General features: G+C 43.3%; 1 protein-coding gene across 3 annotated transcripts in view; it reads left to right on the top strand.

The window, feature by feature from the left end:
- Nucleotides 1-19,205, top strand: part of LOC139228072 (lamina-associated polypeptide 2, isoforms beta/delta/epsilon/gamma-like) — a 61,150-nt gene that overhangs the window by 20,677 nt on the left and 21,268 nt on the right. Inside the window, exons 1-4 of one of the 3 annotated variants that reach the window (XM_070859239.1) lie at nucleotides 40-61; nucleotides 9,399-9,483; nucleotides 16,223-16,346; nucleotides 17,952-18,077. In XM_070859239.1, coding sequence (XP_070715340.1) covers nucleotides 9,418-9,483; nucleotides 16,223-16,346; nucleotides 17,952-18,077 — 316 coding nt within the window. In that variant the 5' untranslated portion in view covers nucleotides 40-61; nucleotides 9,399-9,417. Of the gene's footprint in view, nucleotides 1-39; nucleotides 62-447; nucleotides 714-9,398; nucleotides 9,484-16,222; nucleotides 16,347-17,951; nucleotides 18,078-19,205 lie in introns of those variants that run through there. The other 2 variants (XM_070859238.1, XM_070859237.1) reach the window with 2 other exon arrangements.

Raw genomic sequence — 19,205 nt, 5'->3', positions numbered from 1 at the left:
AAATTTTCCACATTGTTGGGTAGGTGCTGGTGTCATGTCTGGAGTGAAACAATTTGGCTAGGTGTGTGGCTAGTTCTGATATTTTAGGACGACAGCCAGGATGTTGTCCGGATTAAAAATGCTTTTGCTGTATCCAATGCGCTCTGTTCCATCTTAATGTCTTAATTCTCTGAAATATGTTGCTGCTGGCCTTGGAATATTGTGGTATTCAGACAAACCAAAAAATCAGTTCAAAGCACGTGTGCTTTTGGATTCTTATCAGAGGTTTATTTATTACAGTACCCATTTTCTTTTCTTTGATTTGGCCTCGAAGGAGTTAATACGTTTGTCCAATGGGTTTCCTCTTTCAATCGCGTCCAATCCGCCATGAACTTGTTTTGATGTACAGTGTGTAAATCGTACTTGCGGCTGTGCAGTGGGATTTTACATGCTGTTTCTTTGGTTAGTGTCTAACCTTAATTTATAAATAAAAGAGCGGTTTGGCCCTCGTGCTGAATATGTCAGATATTGGGGAGAAGCAGAACCCGTCTCATTTAACTAAAAGCAGACTGAAGAGTGAATTAATTGCTCACAACGTGTCTTTACCGCAGAAGGAGCAGAAGAAAGAGTTTTATGTGCAGCTCTATTTAAAACACATTACTTCTAAGAATAAGTCAGAATTAAGGGTGGATTTTTCCAGCGACGAGGAGGATTCTTCGGAAGTTAAAAGCACCGTGAGTTTAGGGAACTCGATGTGTTTGTGTATGTTTTGTACGTGACAGTGGTTGTCAGTATTAAAGCATTTAGTTGGGCTCCGAGGTACGGGATTTGGAACATTTTACTGGGTCGGGCTCATTGTTAGCATTCTTTAAAACTGGGCTGTATGTGTGCGCAGTTTCTTGTTCTAAGCAGATTTGTTGTAAGTTTGTGGCTGTTGGTTGCACTTGAATTTGCTGCCCTTTCTCTTCGATAAACAGAAAACTGTTTGCGTTGTGTACCTTAATGTATTTATATCATTTCGTGAATTCTTTAAGAGTATGTGGTTGTTGAATGTTCGCTTTTTATTCAAGCATCTGTGTTTTCAAATGGCTGAGTTTCATGCATAATATAATCCATAAATTGAAATGTCGCACTTAAGTATATTAGGTTTTTATTTAGGAGGGAGGGGGATCGTATGTAGGATAATGCATAGCCTGCAGTGAGTTTTATTTTAAGGCGCTAACCGACCAAGAGATGATGTCCCAAATTGACAGCAAAGCTTGTTAATGACATTAAAGCTACAAAATGGCCGTTACTCCTCGGAGCCGATTCTCGGGTGTGGGAGAACTGTACAATATTGCAACTTTCCTTTTGACTTGTTGGTAGGACCACACCCAGCAGTTTCCTGCATTGAACCGTGAATTTTTAAAAATCTTTTAAAGAACTAGTGCTAATAACAATTTTGTTGGGTGGGGGGGAGGTGGAGAGGAGAGAGGACGTTGAGAAATTGCTAAATTGAGCTAATTTGTTCGAGGTGAACTATCTTTTGGGTTAATGACTGTGTATCCAGTGATAATTACACAGTCGATTTCCCCATTTTTATCACCAACGGAACCACCTTGCCCCCTTCCCCCAGTCCCCAACAATAAACTTTTAACACAAAAGCAAGATACTGCGGATGGAAATCTGAAATAAAAACAAAGTGCTGGAAATACTCAGCAGGTCAGGCAGCATCTATGGAGAGAAAGACAGTTAACGTTTCTGGCCGATGACCTTCCGTCAGAACTTTTAATGTTAACTATGCTGTCCTTTGCCACAGGAAGGATAAGTTTACAAACTGTATCCCATAGGCCACATGTAGCCTCCAAGCCATGGCTTAGCTCTCAGAACCCAGGCAACTCCATCCTAATTGTGGTTTTATTTCTCATTTGTTGATTAGTCCTATCAGAATTTTGTTGGCTTGGAGTTTTGGAAAAGGCTGATTTTAGCATTGTTGCTGCATTGGTGGATAAACAATAATTCAGAATAACAAGATCTGTTGACATCAGAAACTTGAAATATATCCAAAGTAATCAGAATGTGGACTTAAATTTTATATATGATCCCTGAGGCTCCATGATTTGCACCTCCGATGCCCACCATGCACAAAACTTGGAAACTTTTGACCAAGACACAGCCATGTTCTCTGTCTCTCTTCTTGGTTCAGAAATAGCACTTGAGAGAATTGAGTGGAAGGAGACAAAATACAAGTGAACTCTTCCCACCCCTGCCCCCATACAAATACTTAAATCTAAAGATTTGGTGGGTAAATGCATTTGAGGCAGAACTTTTTGAAAAATCGAATCAAAATGGGACAGGAGTAAGTTAGTGCAGCCAGATGTTTTCAATGAGGGACAACTTTCTCCAGCTCAACATCTGTTAGACTGAAGGTATTGTTTGCGGCCAACGCCATTGCTTCCACTTCCCCATCACTGATTTCATATCCCTCCTTGCCCTTGTGCTCGAGCTGAGCCAGACTGTTTGCAATATTCTCATCCTGTTTGACTCTAAGCTGAGCTTTAAACCCTACATCCTATTCATCACTAGGCTGCTTACTTCCACTTTTGCATCCTTGATCCTCTCTGGCTTCTCCCACAAAACTGTTTTGCAGACAGATCTTTGACACTTCCACTGTTGACCATTCTTAACATCCTCTTTGCAGCCTTCACCTACTATAAACTACAGCTTGTCCAAAACTCTGCAGATTTTGTCTTGTCCTGCTTGCCCACATCCACATCCTTGCTGACCGTCACTGGATTCTCTATCTGCCTCTCCTCCCTTTGGTTTGGTATCCTAATCTCAATGTTTTTTCTAGCTTAGTGTTCACTTCCTTACGCATGTGATGAAAATTTTCACCGAGTAATTAACTTTTGAAATAGCCATTCAAGAAGAATAGTGGAGGCACGAATGCTGGAATCTTTTAAAAGAAATAATTCAATGCTAAAATGGGGTTCTTTAGGATCTTTCTGGATGGATGAGTGGCCTGGTTTATCTGTAATTACCTTATGAACTGAGTACAGATAAGCAATACAAGTGAATATTTTTACCCAGCATTGACCCATATGGGTTAGAGAATTCACTTATGCATATACAAACTTAAAAGGGACGTTCTCTCCATTTTGCATTCTTTCTCGGTTGATTTCTCATTGTTTTCTTTGTCTTTTGCTTTTTTCTCGCTGTCTCTCGCTCTCTCTCTAACCCCCTCCCCCGTGATATCTGCCGGAAAGAATCCGGATTGGCAATACTGGCTAAGATTACCTAACTCAGCACAGACTGAGAATTCAATCTGCTATCTCTGGTCTTTATGGCTGAGCTTCATGCTACATTTGCCATCTGTGCTATCAGGGGAGATCTTGTAGATATTTATAATCCAATGCTTAGAACTGCTTTTGCAAAGGTCCATAGAAGAAAGTTGCTTATTTTTGGCCTTTGTTGTTTTTAATAGGGTCAGGAATGTAGCTTCATGGCAGAATTCCACAAGAAAGACTAATAGTGACCGAGTGAGCTTTTCTAGTCATGCATAACAGGAAGGCATATGGTTCAATCTCTGGCCTGTGTTGAATTAGCTGGTCTTATCTCGGACAGGGGCCATTCTTGATTTCTAAATCGTGATTGCAGCTAGAAGTGCGCATGTGCGGTTGTAGAGTTAGTGCAGGATCAGATGCGGCTGTGGTGCCTGCCACAGTTTAATAACTGTCAGCACATTCAGTCAAATTCAAACATGAATACTGATCACTTGAGGAAAGTACCAAAGGTTCCCAGGACCAATAGAACTGTGTCCCAGCAAGGAAAAAATGGCTGGAGGAGGAGGAATAGTAAAGAACAGGAACTTCCATTTATGGTACTTGAGTATGGTTTTCATAGAATAGTACAGCACAGAAGGAGGCCATTCGGCCCATTGAGTCTGCGCGGTCCTTTCAAAGAGCAATCCAGTCGGTCCCACTCAGCTGCTGTGTCTCCATAATCCCTGCAAATTTTTCTCCAAGTATTTATCCAGCTCCCTTTTGAAGGCTACTATTGAATTTGTATCTGTATGCACTACCCGATCAGGCAATGCATTCTAAATACTAACCACTCTACAGTAAAGTGGCTAAATATTTTGGATGGCAATACTCAAGAGTATTATTGTGATTACGATGCTAATCGATCCCTGTTGCTTTTCTTCAATGGTGATTGTATGGTGCAGTTTTACTGTAGCTTTTAGTTGCACACTATAGGGTAGATTACTGGCAGTTGGAAATAAATTTTATTATATGAATAACTAATGAATTTGCATACAACAGGGGTTCAATACCGGCCACCTTGACAACACCGAATTATTAGTTTTAAAACACTAATTTTGTCTGCAGTGACCCCAGACTGTGGGGAGAGGGTGGAGGAAGTGAGTTAGGGCTTCCATTCATCATTGACCAGTGCTGGATATTGCACTTGATTGAAGCTAGGAATACACTTGGCTGTATAGCCTCCATACATATTTTCTAGGCCCATGCACAAAGATTGGCTCATTAGGAAAGGTACATGGGGCAGGGCCTGGAATTTCCGATCTCGCGTTGTACCTTTTAGTGAACGATCGGGGAACCCGCATGCAAAATCTACTCCATAGATTTGCAATGAATTTACAGCGGCTTTTTTTTGTCATATTAGTCTATATAATTTATTTTGATGCTAGTGAGCACCACAAAGCACCAAAATGGTTTTCTTCTGTACTGAGAACCACTGTTGGTAAAAAGAGAACCAAAATCACACTACACCATGAATGTCATTGTAATAACGTGTATGTGTCTTGCAACTAGCAAGAGTTTGGCACACTTGTACCTGACTTATGAAAATGATATTTCAGCCAAAAGAATTATAACTAAAAATGTATAGAATGCGCCAGTCAAGAAATGGCTATCAATTTTTTTTTTTTAAAAGGTTAATGAAATGGTTCAGTATATTATTGCATTCATTTTGGGCACTATCTTGGTTTGTCAGTCACCTTGGGGGACCATCATGAAAGTAAGGTTTCTGAAATAAGAAAGACATTAAAAGTAATTGCTCTCCAGAGGGCCGAATGGCCTGTGCCGTTATGACTATATAATTCATAACAACAAATTTAAACTTGCCTATGCAATTCTTGTATGCATTTGAATTTCAAGTGATTCTGTACAGAGGCTTTTCCCTGTATTCGAAGCCTGGAATGTTATTTTGCTGGATCACCAGGCTGAAGCCAAGCTGGAAGCTCTTGGAATGCACTAGTGTCCCGCTGAGAGACTACAATTCACAAAATGTCTCTTGCTGTCCTCTGTCTGCGAGACAAAAAGGGCAGGGCTTGCAAACTAAGATGAAATATAAATTAAAGGATACAGTCCTAAAGTGGGTGCATGAACAGAGAGACCTGGGGGTATATGTGCACAAATCATTGAAGGTGGCAGGATAGGTTGAGAAAGCAGTTTAAAAAAGCTTACGGAATCCTGGGCTTCATGAATAGAGGTATAGAGTATTAAAGCATGGAAATTACGATGAACCGGTTTAAAACACTGGCTTGGCCTCAACTGGAGTATTGTGTCCAATTCTGGGCACTGCACTTTAGGAAAGATGTGAAGGCCATAGAGAGGGTGCAGAAAAGATGAGAATGATTCTAGGTATGAAAGACTTCAGTTATAGAAACATAGAAAATAGGTGCAGGAGTAGGCCATTCAGCCCTTTGAGCCTGCACTGCCATTCAACAAGATCATGGCTGATCACCCATCCCAGCACCTCTCTTCCCCCCCCCCCCTAGCCGCAAGGACCACATCCAACTCCCTCCCGAACACCTCCAATGAACTGGCATCAACAACTCTCCACGGCAGGGAACCCCACAGGCCAACAACTCCCCGAGTGAAGAAGTCTCTCCCGATCCCAGCCCCAAACAGCCCACCCCCCATCCCAAGACCGTGCCCCCGCCCCCACCCCCTGGCTCCGGACCCACCCAACACCGGGAACACTTACCCCGCCCCATCCCATCAGAATCCTTCCCAAATGCCGAACACCCCCGGATGTCGAGGCCCCGGCCACCCCGGAGCCATGCCCCCGCGACGCAAACCACACCACATCCACCAACCGCCATCTGCACAGTCAACCCGTCCATCCCACTCTGAACACTCCCCGCACCGAGGCACAGAGCCCCCAGGCCCGCCCCGCCAACACACTTCGCCGCCCCCCCACCCCCCCCCCCAGACCTCCGCTGCAATGTGGCCCCTCCTGTTCCCCGTCCTGGGTTTCTCCGCCCCCCACCTCCACCACTTTCCCCTCCATCCTCCGCCCCCGTCTCCCCTCAACTTCCCTCTGCTTCCCCGCATAGGCTCCCATCTTTGGGGCGGTAACCTTCTGGGGCAGGGAATTTTAGCCCCCAGCGTGGAAGTCCTGCTCGTGCTGCAGAATTGGCCTTGCCAACCCTTAATGGAAGCGGAGTGCAATTTCCAGTATGGACTGGCCCGTGCTGCCCCTGGCCCCCTGGCCCCAAACTCACGGCTCCCCTGGGTCCTGATCACATCCCTCCACAGTCCTGATAGATAGATAGACTGGAGAAACTGGAGTTGTTCTCCTCCGAGCAGAGAAGGTTGAGAGGAGATTTGATAGAGGTGTTCAAAGTCATGAGGGGATTGGACAGAGTAGATAGAGAAACACCGTTCCCACTGGTGGAAGGGTCAAGGACCAGAGGACACAGATTTACAGTGATTTGCAAAAGAACCAAAGGCGACATAAAAGAAAATTTTACACAGTGAGTGGTTAGGATCCAGAATGCAATAACTGAAGGGGGAGGGGGTGGAGGCAGACTCAATCACGGCTTTCAAAAGGGAATTGGATAAGTAACCCGGAAGGGCGAAAAAAAATGCAAGTCTACGGGGAAAGGGTGGGGGAGTGGGGCTAGCTGAAATGCTCAGAGAGCTGGCATGGGCTTGATGGGCCAAATGGCCGCCTTCCGTGCTGTAACCGTTCTATGATTCTATATAGCGCCTTTCATGACCTCCAAGACGTCTTAAAGCAATTCACAGCCAATGTAGTTCTTTTCCAGTGTTGTCACAACCAATTTAAGAATATAAGAAATAGGATCAGGAGTAGGTCATACGTCCCCTCGAGCCTGCTCTGCCATTCAATAGGATCATGACTGATCTGATCCTAGCCTCAGCTCCACATTCCTGGCTGTTCCCTATAACCCTGGACTCCCCTATGTTATATTTCTGCACAGCAAGGTCCCGCAAACAGCAATGAGAGAAATGACCAGATAATCTGTGTTTGATGGTGTTGGCTGGGACACTGGTAGGACACCCCTTTCAATAGTGCTATTTGATCTTTCACATTTACCAAAGATGACAAGTCGAGGCCCCATCTAACATCTCATCTGAAATAGGAAATTGCAGCTCATTCTTAGAATTGAGCGACAGGCTAACCATTCATTTATTTCTTAAAGGGTATATCCAGATTATATGATTTGAACAAACAAAAGTTTTTTTCTCGTACAGCTTTTCGATTAGAAATCAGATCTGGGGGGAGGGAATCTCAGAACACCTATTGTTCATTTATGTTCTTGACGCTATTAACCCTGAAAGTCCCTGCTTTTCTCTAGGCTCATTGCAAAAATTATTGCGCACACAAACACCTGTTCCCTTACCCTGTTTTTCCCTTGTGCTGTATTTCCTCATGGTCACCCTCTCAGCTGTGCTCCTTTTCTTCATCCCCTGTACTGTGTTCTGTTCCCTTGCTTCCTCCCTCCTACTGCCCTCGTCTACTGCACATTCCTCTCCAGCCCTTCGCTGTGTACTCCCAGCTTGCAATAAGACCACGCCAAACATCACAAATGCTCTCTCAATCTCAGGCCCATGAGCAAAGTTTAGGATACATCCATCATACCAGACATCACACATTTTCACACATGCTGGTATCTGGTACTGTTTTTTTTTAAAAAGCTAGTCATTCTCTGTGGTTTCTTCAGAGCTTTGGGAGGAGCCAGAAATTCACATGCATCTGCCAATCTATAGATAAGCCCTTGGTCTATTTGAACTCAAAATGCACCAATCAGGAATTAGATCTTGCTAGCATAAAGGGACAGATCACGTTGCTCACAACTACACCTCTGTACGTTAAATGATATGCTGCTGTCTAACCAAAAAAAAAGTATCCTGTGACATACCATGAACACCACAAGAAATCTGCTAGCGTATAATATTTTGAAATACTCTTGATCAAATGTCAAAGCTTTATGAAGTCATTTCACTAAACAGATACACTAAGTTTCACTTTAACTTAACTTTGTAACTGGAGAAAAAAGATAATTTTGGCTAACATCCCCCAGGATTTTCCCAAAGTCACGGGTGGGGTGGGATTTTTTTTACTTGTGTATATTGCAGACTACAATACATGCAAGAGCAGTCATCGAATAATACAGCAAACCATTGGTCATACTACTTTTTCTTATTGTCTACAGTATGTGTAGATGTTTCTGGAAAATGTTTAATGTCTGATATAAGCAGCAGGGATTATCGGACTGGCCTCTTCAGGTTTTTATAAAAAACTAGTAATTTCGAGCCTGGAGAAAAAGTAATGTCCAACATAGTTCTGGCTCACTGTGCTTTGAAAAAATCCATCTTAAAAACATTACCTACTTATTAAACAATTCAAGACTAAATTCCGGAGCAGTACAGAAAGCAAATCTAAAGTGGAACCATTTTAAATTATTAGTGAGCTTTTAGAATAGTTGAATTAATTTTTGCCTAGCCTGATTTAAAAAAAAATGCACAGCAGTTTGTGCAGTTATATCACCGTATCATTGAAAACCTGATCTATAACATAGGGATCTGAAACCAGAGGAAAATGTTCTAATTGTAGCAAGGTTTGTTTTTTGTCTGCTCATCAATGTGCAGGTTGTCTATACTGGGAAAATAACATTTTCTCACTAATACCTGGTGTTAGCATCTAGCTCTTCAGTGTCAAGTGCAGCATGATCAGACACGTTTTGATTATTGTAAAAATGTGTCTTAATTACAACCATATTTGTCTTTGCTGTGTTTGGGCTCACACCCACTTCACTTGCAACTGAGGTACAACTGATTCCAAACCCATTTCATCGTCCAACCAGCAGAAAGAGCAAACTTTCATTTTATTAATCTGGGCTGGATTTAAACATTGTCGTAACCTGCTGTGCCACCCGCTTCACTTTGAATGCAATAAACTGGGCATTGCATTATTTTTATGTAGTGTTGCTATTTTGAAACAAACTAAAAGTTAGTCATGTAGGGTGTTTGTAAAATATTTCAACAATTTTTGTTTCTTGGGGGTGAAATAAATGTCAAGCTGCAATGGAGTGTGTTTTTTGGTTGGGGTGGAGGAGGGAGAATAACTGATTTCAACCACAATTATGTTTTAATGAAGCTATCTTGCAGATTATCAGCTCTGCGGTTAATGCACAGAACAAACCTTCAAATTTCTTCTCCTTCACCTGAAGTGGAATACTACTGCCTGAATAAGGTAGTGAACTGATGGGCTAATTTAAGGTTGAGGTGGGAGAGGGGAGGGGTAATCAGAACTCTTATGTATGTCAACTGGATTTTAGTTTGTAGAAAAATAGCTCTGGTTGTATATGTTTTTCATAGATTTCTAATACCAGTACCCTTTATTTAATTGTGCAATTCCTTAAAGATATTGGCTATTAATTTCAGCCATTGGTGATGTACTCTAACTTTCGGGAGTAGAAATTAAACACCACTGCACCTGTTTTTTGCAGGCGTAGAACTGAGTCAAAAAGTACCAATTTCCCACTGCTGTGTCCTGCATCCCAAGGACGCCTGAAATATGTCTGACATTGTATTGGGGCAGGTGCTACTCTGGCAATCCTGGTGCCAGCCTAGAACAGGTGTTTGGGCCCCTTGCAAATTTCAATTGGTGGGGGGGGGGGGGGTGCGCTAACACCTGTTTGAGGAGCTCTCCCAGAAATGTATGACTGAACGGAGTATGTATGCAATCAGCTCAGTTTTTTAGGTGCTTCAGCGGCCTTATCTGCAGCCCTTAAAGGGACTGCTTGAGGCCATCAACCAAAAAGCAAGTTTTCTCATTTAAACTTGCATTTACATGGAGAAAGGGGCAGCAGAGTGCCTGTAGAGACTGGGAGGGTGGTGAAGAGAAAGGGAAGCACAGTGCTTCTCTCAGCTCTACAGCACTACTATGGGCCACTGCCAGCCAGCACTAGCCACACTTCTGTTCTCTTTCTTTTGCCCTCCTCCTACCCCCGGGTTTACCAAGGGCCGTTGCCGGTGAGGCTGCTGGCCCAAATTGGATATCATAGTGACGGGCTGCAATTGACAATCGCTGAAAATATGCTGATGAGGCGCACACTTGGATCGCATTGCCGCTTTCAGGCATGAAAATGGGCCTAGTCTGATTTCTATCCCTTTTTTTGCATTTTTTCCCTGTAGTTGTGACTTGTATCCGAATGGGTCAGTGCAAACTTAATCCACAGGTTGAATGGAATTAATTTAACTTCATGAAATTTGACCTGTGACTGATCTGCTTTATTACCTCATATTTTTGCTTCACTGAGCTAAGAATTGGCGGGGGGGGCAGGGGAGAACTCTGCGTGGGAATTAACTGACACCCCAGTGCTGATTTTTTTTTTCAGCCAGCAGAGATTTTGCGTATCAGGACTCGAGGGAGCATAGTTATTTTAGTAACTAGCTCTTAAATGGCCATCTTGCATACCTCAGGGTTTAGTTACACTTTGCACCAGCCAAATTCTGCTGGCCTTGCAGAGCACAGCAATGTGCCGATAAAAATGGAGTAAATGTGTTGGGTTATGTAATGAAATTAAAAGTCTAGCTAATTAATCTTACAAGTGACACCTATTCCAAAAAAAAGTGATGGAACTGTGCAAAGACCAGTAGCAAGTAGTACCTGATTTCTTTTCCCTAATTCACTTCCCTTAAATTGGGAATTTTGTGCCAGTTTGTGGAGATCAGATGGGTCTTGCAACAGCTGACCTTTCCAAAAGGAGAGTAAACAGTTGGTAATATTTCTTATGTGACTTCCAGTACTAATTACTGAAGTGTAGTGGTACCCCCTTCAGATCGAATCAAGTTAATTTTCCAGAGAAAATTTAGTCTTTAAAAATGGATTTGCTCAGAAGTCGTAATGTTCTGACGGGTTTTGTGCTGAAGTAGGCATTTGAGCTGATTTAAAGATGTAGGTGCTGCACTGTACTTTAGATAAAAGCTTTTAATAACTTATAAAATACTGCGAATATTGAATATAGTGCCTTTCATGAACTCGGCCCGTCCCAAAGTGCTGTACAGCCGATGAAGTACTTTTAAAGTGTAATAAGAACATAAGAATCAGGAACAGGAGTAGACCATCTAGCCCCTCGAGCCTGCTCCGCCATTCAACAAGATCATGGCTGATCTGGCTGTGGACTCAGCTCCACTTGCCCGCCTGCTCCCCGGAACCCTTAATTCCCTTATTGGTTAAAAATCTATCTATCTGTGACTTGAATACATTCAATGAGCTAGCCTCAACTGCTTCCTTGGGCAGAGAATTCCACAGATTCACAACCCTCTGGGAGAAGAAATTCCTTCTCAACTTGTTTTTAAATTGGCTCCCCTGTATTTTGAGGCTGTGCCCCCTAGTTCTAATCTCCCCGGCCAGTGGAAACAACCTCTCTGCCTCTATCTTGTCTATCCCTTTCATTATTTTAAATTTTTCTATAAGATCCCCCCTCATCCTTCTGAACTCCAATGAGTAAAGACCCAGTCTACTCAATCTATCATCATAAGGTAACCCCCTCATCTCCGGAATCAGCCTAGTGAATCGTCTCTGTACCCCCTCCAAAGCTAGTATATCCTTCCTTAAGTAAGGTGACCAAAACCGCACGCAGTACTCCAGGTGCGGCCTCACCAATACCCTATACAGTTGCAGCAGGACCTCCCTGCTTTTGTACTCCATCCTTCTCGCAATGAAGGCCAACATTCCATTCACCTTCCTGATTACCTGCTGCACCTGCAAACTAACTTTTTGGGATTCATACACAAGGACTCAAAAGAGTTTCATGCACAAGGATCCCAGGTCCCTCTGCACCGCACTGTTGTAATGTAGGAAACACAGCGGACAATTTCCGCGCAGCAGACTCCCACGAACAGCATTGTATTACCTGACCAGATAATCTGTTTGTGATGTTGGAGGGATAAATATTAGCCAGGACACCGGGAGAACTCCCCAGCTCTTCTTTGAATAGTGCCATGGGCAGATAAAGCTTTTACTTCACGTCTTATCTGAAATACAGTACCTCCGACAGTGCAGCTCTCCCTCAGTACTGCACTGAAGTGTCAGCTTGGATTATAAACTCTCTGGAGTGGGGCTTGAACCCATAACCTTCTGAAGTAAAGGCTAGAAAGAGTGTGACCATTGAGCCAAGGCTGACACCATGATAATGTCTGCAAATTTGAATTATTGTCATTTTAATACCTACTCTCTCGGCCAGTTGTATTTTTGAGGTGTGGGCATCACTAGATTGTAGAAGTATGACTTGCATTTATGTAGCACCTTCAACTTAAGAAACCATGGGCCCAAGTTTCCACATGATTTGCGCCTGATTTTTAGGAGCAACTGGTGGAGAACAGACTATCTTAGAAATCGCAATTCTCCACATTTTTTTTTCTGCAGTTCTAGTCAGGTAGAACAGTTCTAGTTTGGAACAGAATTTTTTCTTCAAAAGGGGGCGTGTCCGGCCACTGACGCCTGATTTGAAAGTTTCCACAGTGAAAATGTACTCCAAACTAAAGTAGAATGGAGCAAGTGAAGATTTTTGTAGAACTGAAAAAACCTGTTCTACACATTAAAAAATCAGGCGTCCAGAACGAGGTGGGAGGGGGAGGGGAACTCATTAAATTCTACAATAAATCCTTATTTATACTTATACAATTATTATACAAATAAATCCAACCTGAATAAACATTTATAAGCAAAGAAAAGATTAAATAAACCATCTTCCTACCTGTGTGAAAGTGCTTCAGCCAGGGAGAATGCTGCAGCAAGCGTCACAAAACGAGGCAGCCGTTGCCGAACGCGGGCGGGAGGGGAGGAGGGAGCCGACCGAACGCGTGGGGAGGGGGGGAAAAGAGAGAGAGAGAGCCGACCGAACGCGCGGGGGGGGGGGGGGGGGGGTGGGGGGAGGGAAGGGAGCCGACCGAACGCGGGAGGGAGAGAGCCGACCGAACGCGGTGGGGGGAGGAAAGGGAGCCGACCGAACGCGGGAGGGAGAGAGCCGACCGAACGCGGTGGGGGGAGGAAAGGGAGCCGACCGAACGCGGGAGGGAGGGAGCCGACCGAACGCAGGAGGGAGGGAGCCGACTGAAGTGGGCGGGGGGAGAAAGGGAGGGAGCCGACCGAAGTGGGGGGGGGCGGGGGAAGAGAGAGAAGGCTGCAGGAAGCCTCAAAAATTGAGGAGCCATTTCCCGACGGCAAAAGGGGGAGGTCGTCGGGAAACGGCTGGCTCAACTTTCTGAGGCTTCCTGCACCCTTCTCACTGCTACAAGAAGCCTCAGTGCTGATGGCAATGTACTTTATAAAAAAATGTTCAAAAACTAAACGGCTACAAAGAACTACAAAAATGGCCGAGTGCCATTGTTTTTTTCACACTGCGCGTGCGCGAACGCTCCAACGCGCACGCGCAGAGTTGCCGGCAGGAAAAAAACTAATTTAAATAGTACCCGCCCCCTCCCACTTACAAAATCGGCGCGAGTGTAGGCTCCGCCCCCCTGGGCGCCGCGCCAGGCAGACAAGGAGCTGCAAAGCGCTCGAGAATCGCGAGTTTTTTTTTTAGGCGCGAAAAACGGGCGCCCAGCTCAGAGGAGCGCCCGTTTTTTTTCGTGTGGAAACTTGGGCCCCATATGAGGTGTTTCACAACAGCCTAATAGGCAAAAATTGACACCAAGGCAAAGAAGCTTAGGAGAGGACTAAAGGCTTAGTCAAAGAATGAGGTTTTAAGGAGGAGAGAGAAATTGAGGGAATTCCGGAGCTCTGGATGTCTAGATGGCTGAAGGCATGGCCACCAATGATGGGGTGACTCGAGCCCAGAGTTGAAACCCCATTTTTCTTAGGTTGGAGCGATAGGGAGGAGTGAGGCAATGGAGTGATTGAACACAGGACGAGAATTTTAAATTTGAGGTACCTAATGTATGTCAGCGAAGCACCAAGGTGATAAATGAGTGGGACTTGGTACGAGTTTAGATATGGGCAGCAGAGTTTTGGATACGCTCCAGTTTATGGAAGATGGGAGGCCAGCCAAGAGAGCATTGGAATAATTGAGTCTGAAAGTAACAAAAGCATGGATGAGGCTTTCAGCAGCAGATACGCTGGGGCAGGAGTGCCGACAACTGATGTTAGAGTTGGAAATAGATTGTCTTTGCAATGGAGAGGTCGGAAGCTCAACTCCGGGTCAAATACTGCGCTGAGGTTGTGAACCGTCTCATTCAGCCTGGGACAGTGGCTGGGGAATCGGTGGTGAGGGAACAGTTTGTTGCAGTGCATAAGGCAATGGCTTTGGTCTTTCCAGTGTAATTAGAGGAAATTGTGACACATCCAGAACTGGATGTTGGACAAGCAGGCTGACCACTCAAAGGCAGTGGAGGGTCGAGAGAGTTAATGGTGAGGTAGAGCTGGGTGTCCTCAGCATACATATGGATCCTGATGTCACGTCTTTAGATGATGTTGCTGAGAAAACTAAGTAGATGAGGGCCAAGTATAGGTCTGCATTATTGTGCTAATCTTACAGTAATACTAACCAGATTTGTTCTGATGAGGAGATGGGGTTGAGGATCTATTCATGTCTGAAGTGCTAAACTGAAGATGGGTTTGGCATGTGATTGTATTGTGCCTAATAATTATGTGCTGTAATATTGCTGAGTTCCAAACGAGGAACGATATTGATGCTGTTTGGGATGCGTGTCTGTGTAAACCACCTGCAGGATTCTTGACTCTGCATTCTGCACATGTACTGCCTGACACACTTCACCTGTGTGTGTGCGTGTGCAGCATGCTTTTAATTTTAATTTCCTTAATCTAGCTGCCCCAATACTAAATCTTAACCACAGATTTAAAATACCCAAGTTCTTAGAAATAGTTCCAAATGTGTATATAGTGTACAAACAGTGACTTGGCACAGCCTTTTTTCCCTATAATATATCCCTGAATGAGCCTAATTTAAAACTTTACAACTTGTATGATTGCCGGAAATATCATTTTGATATTTGGCCACGTGTTTTGTATTTGCTTCCTCCCCAAGCCTCCCCCATTGCTGTACAATTCACTGAAAGGTAAACATGCCCCTGAGCACCAATTAACAATGGAAAATAAAGTTTTTATGTTGTATTATTTGAGTATTGACATGTTTTGAATAGGATGTGTGCATTTCAAACCTTGTGACCAGTCTTTTAAGAATACTGTACTGATTCTACTGCTCACTAGATATGGGATGTAAGTTATTCCACCAATAAGATATGTTAACTGTTCCCCTTATTAATTAAAAACCCTTCTGAATTCACAAGTGTCCTCGTCATCTGCTGGGGAAATGTCAGTCTTATTTTAGCCATTGCCTTTAACACTACAAAATTCTGTGCTACCTACTATTTGAGGTTCTAATGTTTTTATAAAGCTTAGCACTTTATAGATTTGTTAAATTATTAAAATTTAATTGGATGTAATGTTGACATTCGTCTACATGAAATTTTAAACATTCATTTAATTGGCGCTGTGCAATTTACTGAAAGATAAACACGGCCTCAAGCACCAATTAATAATGGAAAATAAAGTTCTTGTTTTTATGTAGTAAAATTATTGTATGTATTCTATAGAGTATTAAAGTTTTGAATAGAATGTGCATTTCAAACCTTGTGACTGTTAACAATACTGTTTACAAATTGGACACGTACACAAATGCACTCTGTGCTTTCAAACTAAAATGTTATTTGATGAATCTATTTGCATCAGTGGTCATTGCCTTGTGTCATTGCATGTTTAGTTGCTAGTGCGATTACGCTACTGATTTACATAACTCCTCCTGTAAGAAGCTTTTTTGTACGTGTGTATGGTTACTCACATCTCTTAGTCACCTTTTTGTGTTGAAAGAGTTTTTGCTCTGTTAGTTTAAAGGCTGGTGGTACTGCAGCCTTTGTTGCAAGTGTTATTAAACTTTCCATTTGCCTTTTTTCCCCTTGTAACTAAGGAACTGCCCAAACTAAAAGAGGACAAACATAACTATACTACTACAATGGATGTGACGCAGCTGAGCCCTGAAAAGTTGAAGGAGCAGCTTATGAAACATGGAGTTACACCTGGTCCTATTGTGGGTAGGTACAGAATACTTTTCCATACTGCTCAGTCGCAGTATTTGTTTCTGAACACCAAACAATGGGAATTTTAAAAATGTATATGCAGATGGGGCCACATAGAAAATAGGTGCAGGAGTAGGCCATTCGGCCCTTCGAGCCTGCACCGCCATTCAATGAGTTCATGGCTAAACATGCAAGTTCAGTACTCCATTCCTGCTTTCTCGCCATGCCCCTTGATCCCCCTAGTAGTAAGGACTACATCTAACTCCTTTTTGAATATATTTTGTGAATTGGCCTCAACTTGTAGATCATAATGGGCCAAAAGGCGACTGGAAGCCAGCCAGCTGGATGCAGGCCAGGTAATGTTCTGATAATTACTCCTGATTAAATTCATTCGGCAAGCAATCTGTTTTTAGTTACAGAGAGCTCCTGTGAGCAACATTAAAATGGTGGCAAAGCAAAATAATGCGGATGCTGGAAATCTGAAATATAAACAGAAAATGCGAAAAATGCTCAACGGTTTAGGCAGCATCTGAGGAGAAAGAAACCGAGTTAAGTGTTTTAGGTCGGTGACCTTTTTCAGTTCTGACAACAGGTTATCGACTTGAAACTTTAACACTGTTTTTCTCTCCATAGATGCTGAGTGTTTCCAGCATTTTCTGTTTAGATTAAGATGGTAGGATTGCCAATGTAAATGAACTTTTATGATTATAACAAACTACAGTATTTCAAACCTGGCTAGCAGATGCAAGTTTGCTGCTGCTCTACATTGGTCCACCAAATGCCTTGGTTTAAAAATTTTCATCCAAGTGTCCAAATCCCTCCATGGCACCCCCCCCCCAACTCCATAACCTACTCCAGCCCTACACCCCTCCGAGAATGCTACGTTCCTCCAATCCTAACTTCTTGTGCATCCCCTACTTCTTTCGCGCCACAATTGACGGCCGTGCCTTCAGCCATCTCGGCTCTGGCATTCCCACCCCAAACCTCTTTGCCTCTCTCTCTCTCTCTCTCTCTCTCTCTCTCTCTCTCTCTCTCTTTCTTCCGCCCCCCCCCCCCCCCCCCCACCCAAGCAATTGGTCTCCTGTCATAATAGCTCCTTCTTTGACACTGTCAAATTTTGTCTCATTTGAACTCCCTTGGGGTGTTTTATTATGTCGAAGAAGTGGTATAAATACATGTTGTTGTTGTGCTGCTGTTCTTCATTTTGAGTAGTGTAATAATTTAGTGATTCAATTTTGTAGCTGTAATTTCATCCACATGGCAAGTTCTTGCTCTCTATACTAAGTGCTGTGTGGAGACATTTATTCCCTTGCCTTGCAGTTGAGCCTCATTGTTGTGCATGTCTGTTTGTGTTATTTAAAAAAAGTTATATTTTGTTTAACTGTCACTACCTTTTTTTTCTGCTACGCTGTGGTCTTTTATTTTCTCAATTTCCTATTTTCTGTCCCTTTCCACAGTTGAAATCTGGCCCCAAACTGACCCAGATTTTGCCACTTCCCTTGAATGCACACTCACCTGCTGCCATTCTTTTAAATATTCCACAGGAGATTTTTTTTTTGTAATAATCATTCCTCGGTGTTGGTTTTTGTATGACTTGCTGCCTTCTCTATCCGCTTGTAGCCACGACCAGGATGGTTTATGAGAAGAAGCTGCTGAAATTGCTGGGACAGGGTCCTGCTGTGCCCCCGCTCAAGCAAAACGGAACTGGAGATGTTGACCAATACTCAGACAGTGAAGAGGAAGATGGTAAAGTCATATTCATTTTTAGCATAAACGCAAAATGCTGCGGAGGTTCGAATTCTGAAATATAAACAGAAAATGCTGGAAATACTCAGCAGCTCAGGTAGCATCTGTGGAGAGAGAAACAGAGTTAATATTTTCCAGTTCTGATGAAAGCTCATCAACCTGAAATGTTAATTCTGTCTCTCTCTCTCTCTCTCCACTGATGATGCCTGACCTGCTGTGTATAGTCATAGTCATTACAGCACAGAACGAGGCTATTCGGCCCATCAAATCCATGCCGGCTTTCTAGACCAATCCAATCAGTCCCATTCCCCTGCTCTATCCCTGTAGCCCTGCAAGTTTATTTCCCTCAAGTGCCTATCCAATTTCCTTTTAATATCATTGATCGTCTCCACTTCCACCACCCCCGTAGGAGGCGAATTCCAGGTCATTACCACTCCCGTAAAAAAGTTCTTCCTCACAGTCCCCTGTATCTCTTGCCCAAAACCTTAAATCTGTGTCCCCTAGTCCTTGTACCATCAGCTAATGGGAAACAGCTTTTGTCTACCTTATCTAAACCTGCCATAATCTTATACACTTATCAAATCTCCTCTCAACCTCCTTTGCTCCAAGGAGAAGCAGCCCTAGCTTCTCCAACCTAACCTTGTAGCTAAAATCCCTCATCCCTAGAGCTATTCTGGTAAATCTCCTCTGCACCCTCTCAAGTACCTTCACATCTTTCTGAAAATGTGGTGACCAGAACTGGACGCAATACCCCAGTTGTGGCCTAACCAGAGCTTTATGATGGTTCAGCATAGCTTCCCTGCTTTTGTACTCAATACCTCTATTTATGAAGCCCAGGATTCCATATGCTTTGCTAATTACTCTCTCAAATATGTTCTGCTACCTTCAAAGATCTATGCACATGAACCCCCCCGCCCCCCCCAGGTCCCTCTGTCCCTGCACACTCTTTAGAACTGTGCCATTAAGTCTGCATTGCCTCTCCCTATCCCTCCTACTTCTCTGTATGACCTCCTACTTCTCTGTATTAAATTCTATCTTTAAATTTAAATATTTCCAGCATTTTCTGTATATATTTCATTTTTAATACAGTATCTTGTATGTGGTCAAAGTTACAGTTGGAGTACACTA

The sequence above is a fragment of the Pristiophorus japonicus genome, chromosome 17 (genome assembly GCF_044704955.1).
Source record: "Pristiophorus japonicus isolate sPriJap1 chromosome 17, sPriJap1.hap1, whole genome shotgun sequence".
Taxonomy (NCBI): Eukaryota; Metazoa; Chordata; class Chondrichthyes; family Pristiophoridae; genus Pristiophorus; species Pristiophorus japonicus.
The sequence above is the reverse complement of the archived record's forward strand: the minus strand, read 5'-3'. Positions and strand labels throughout refer to the sequence as shown.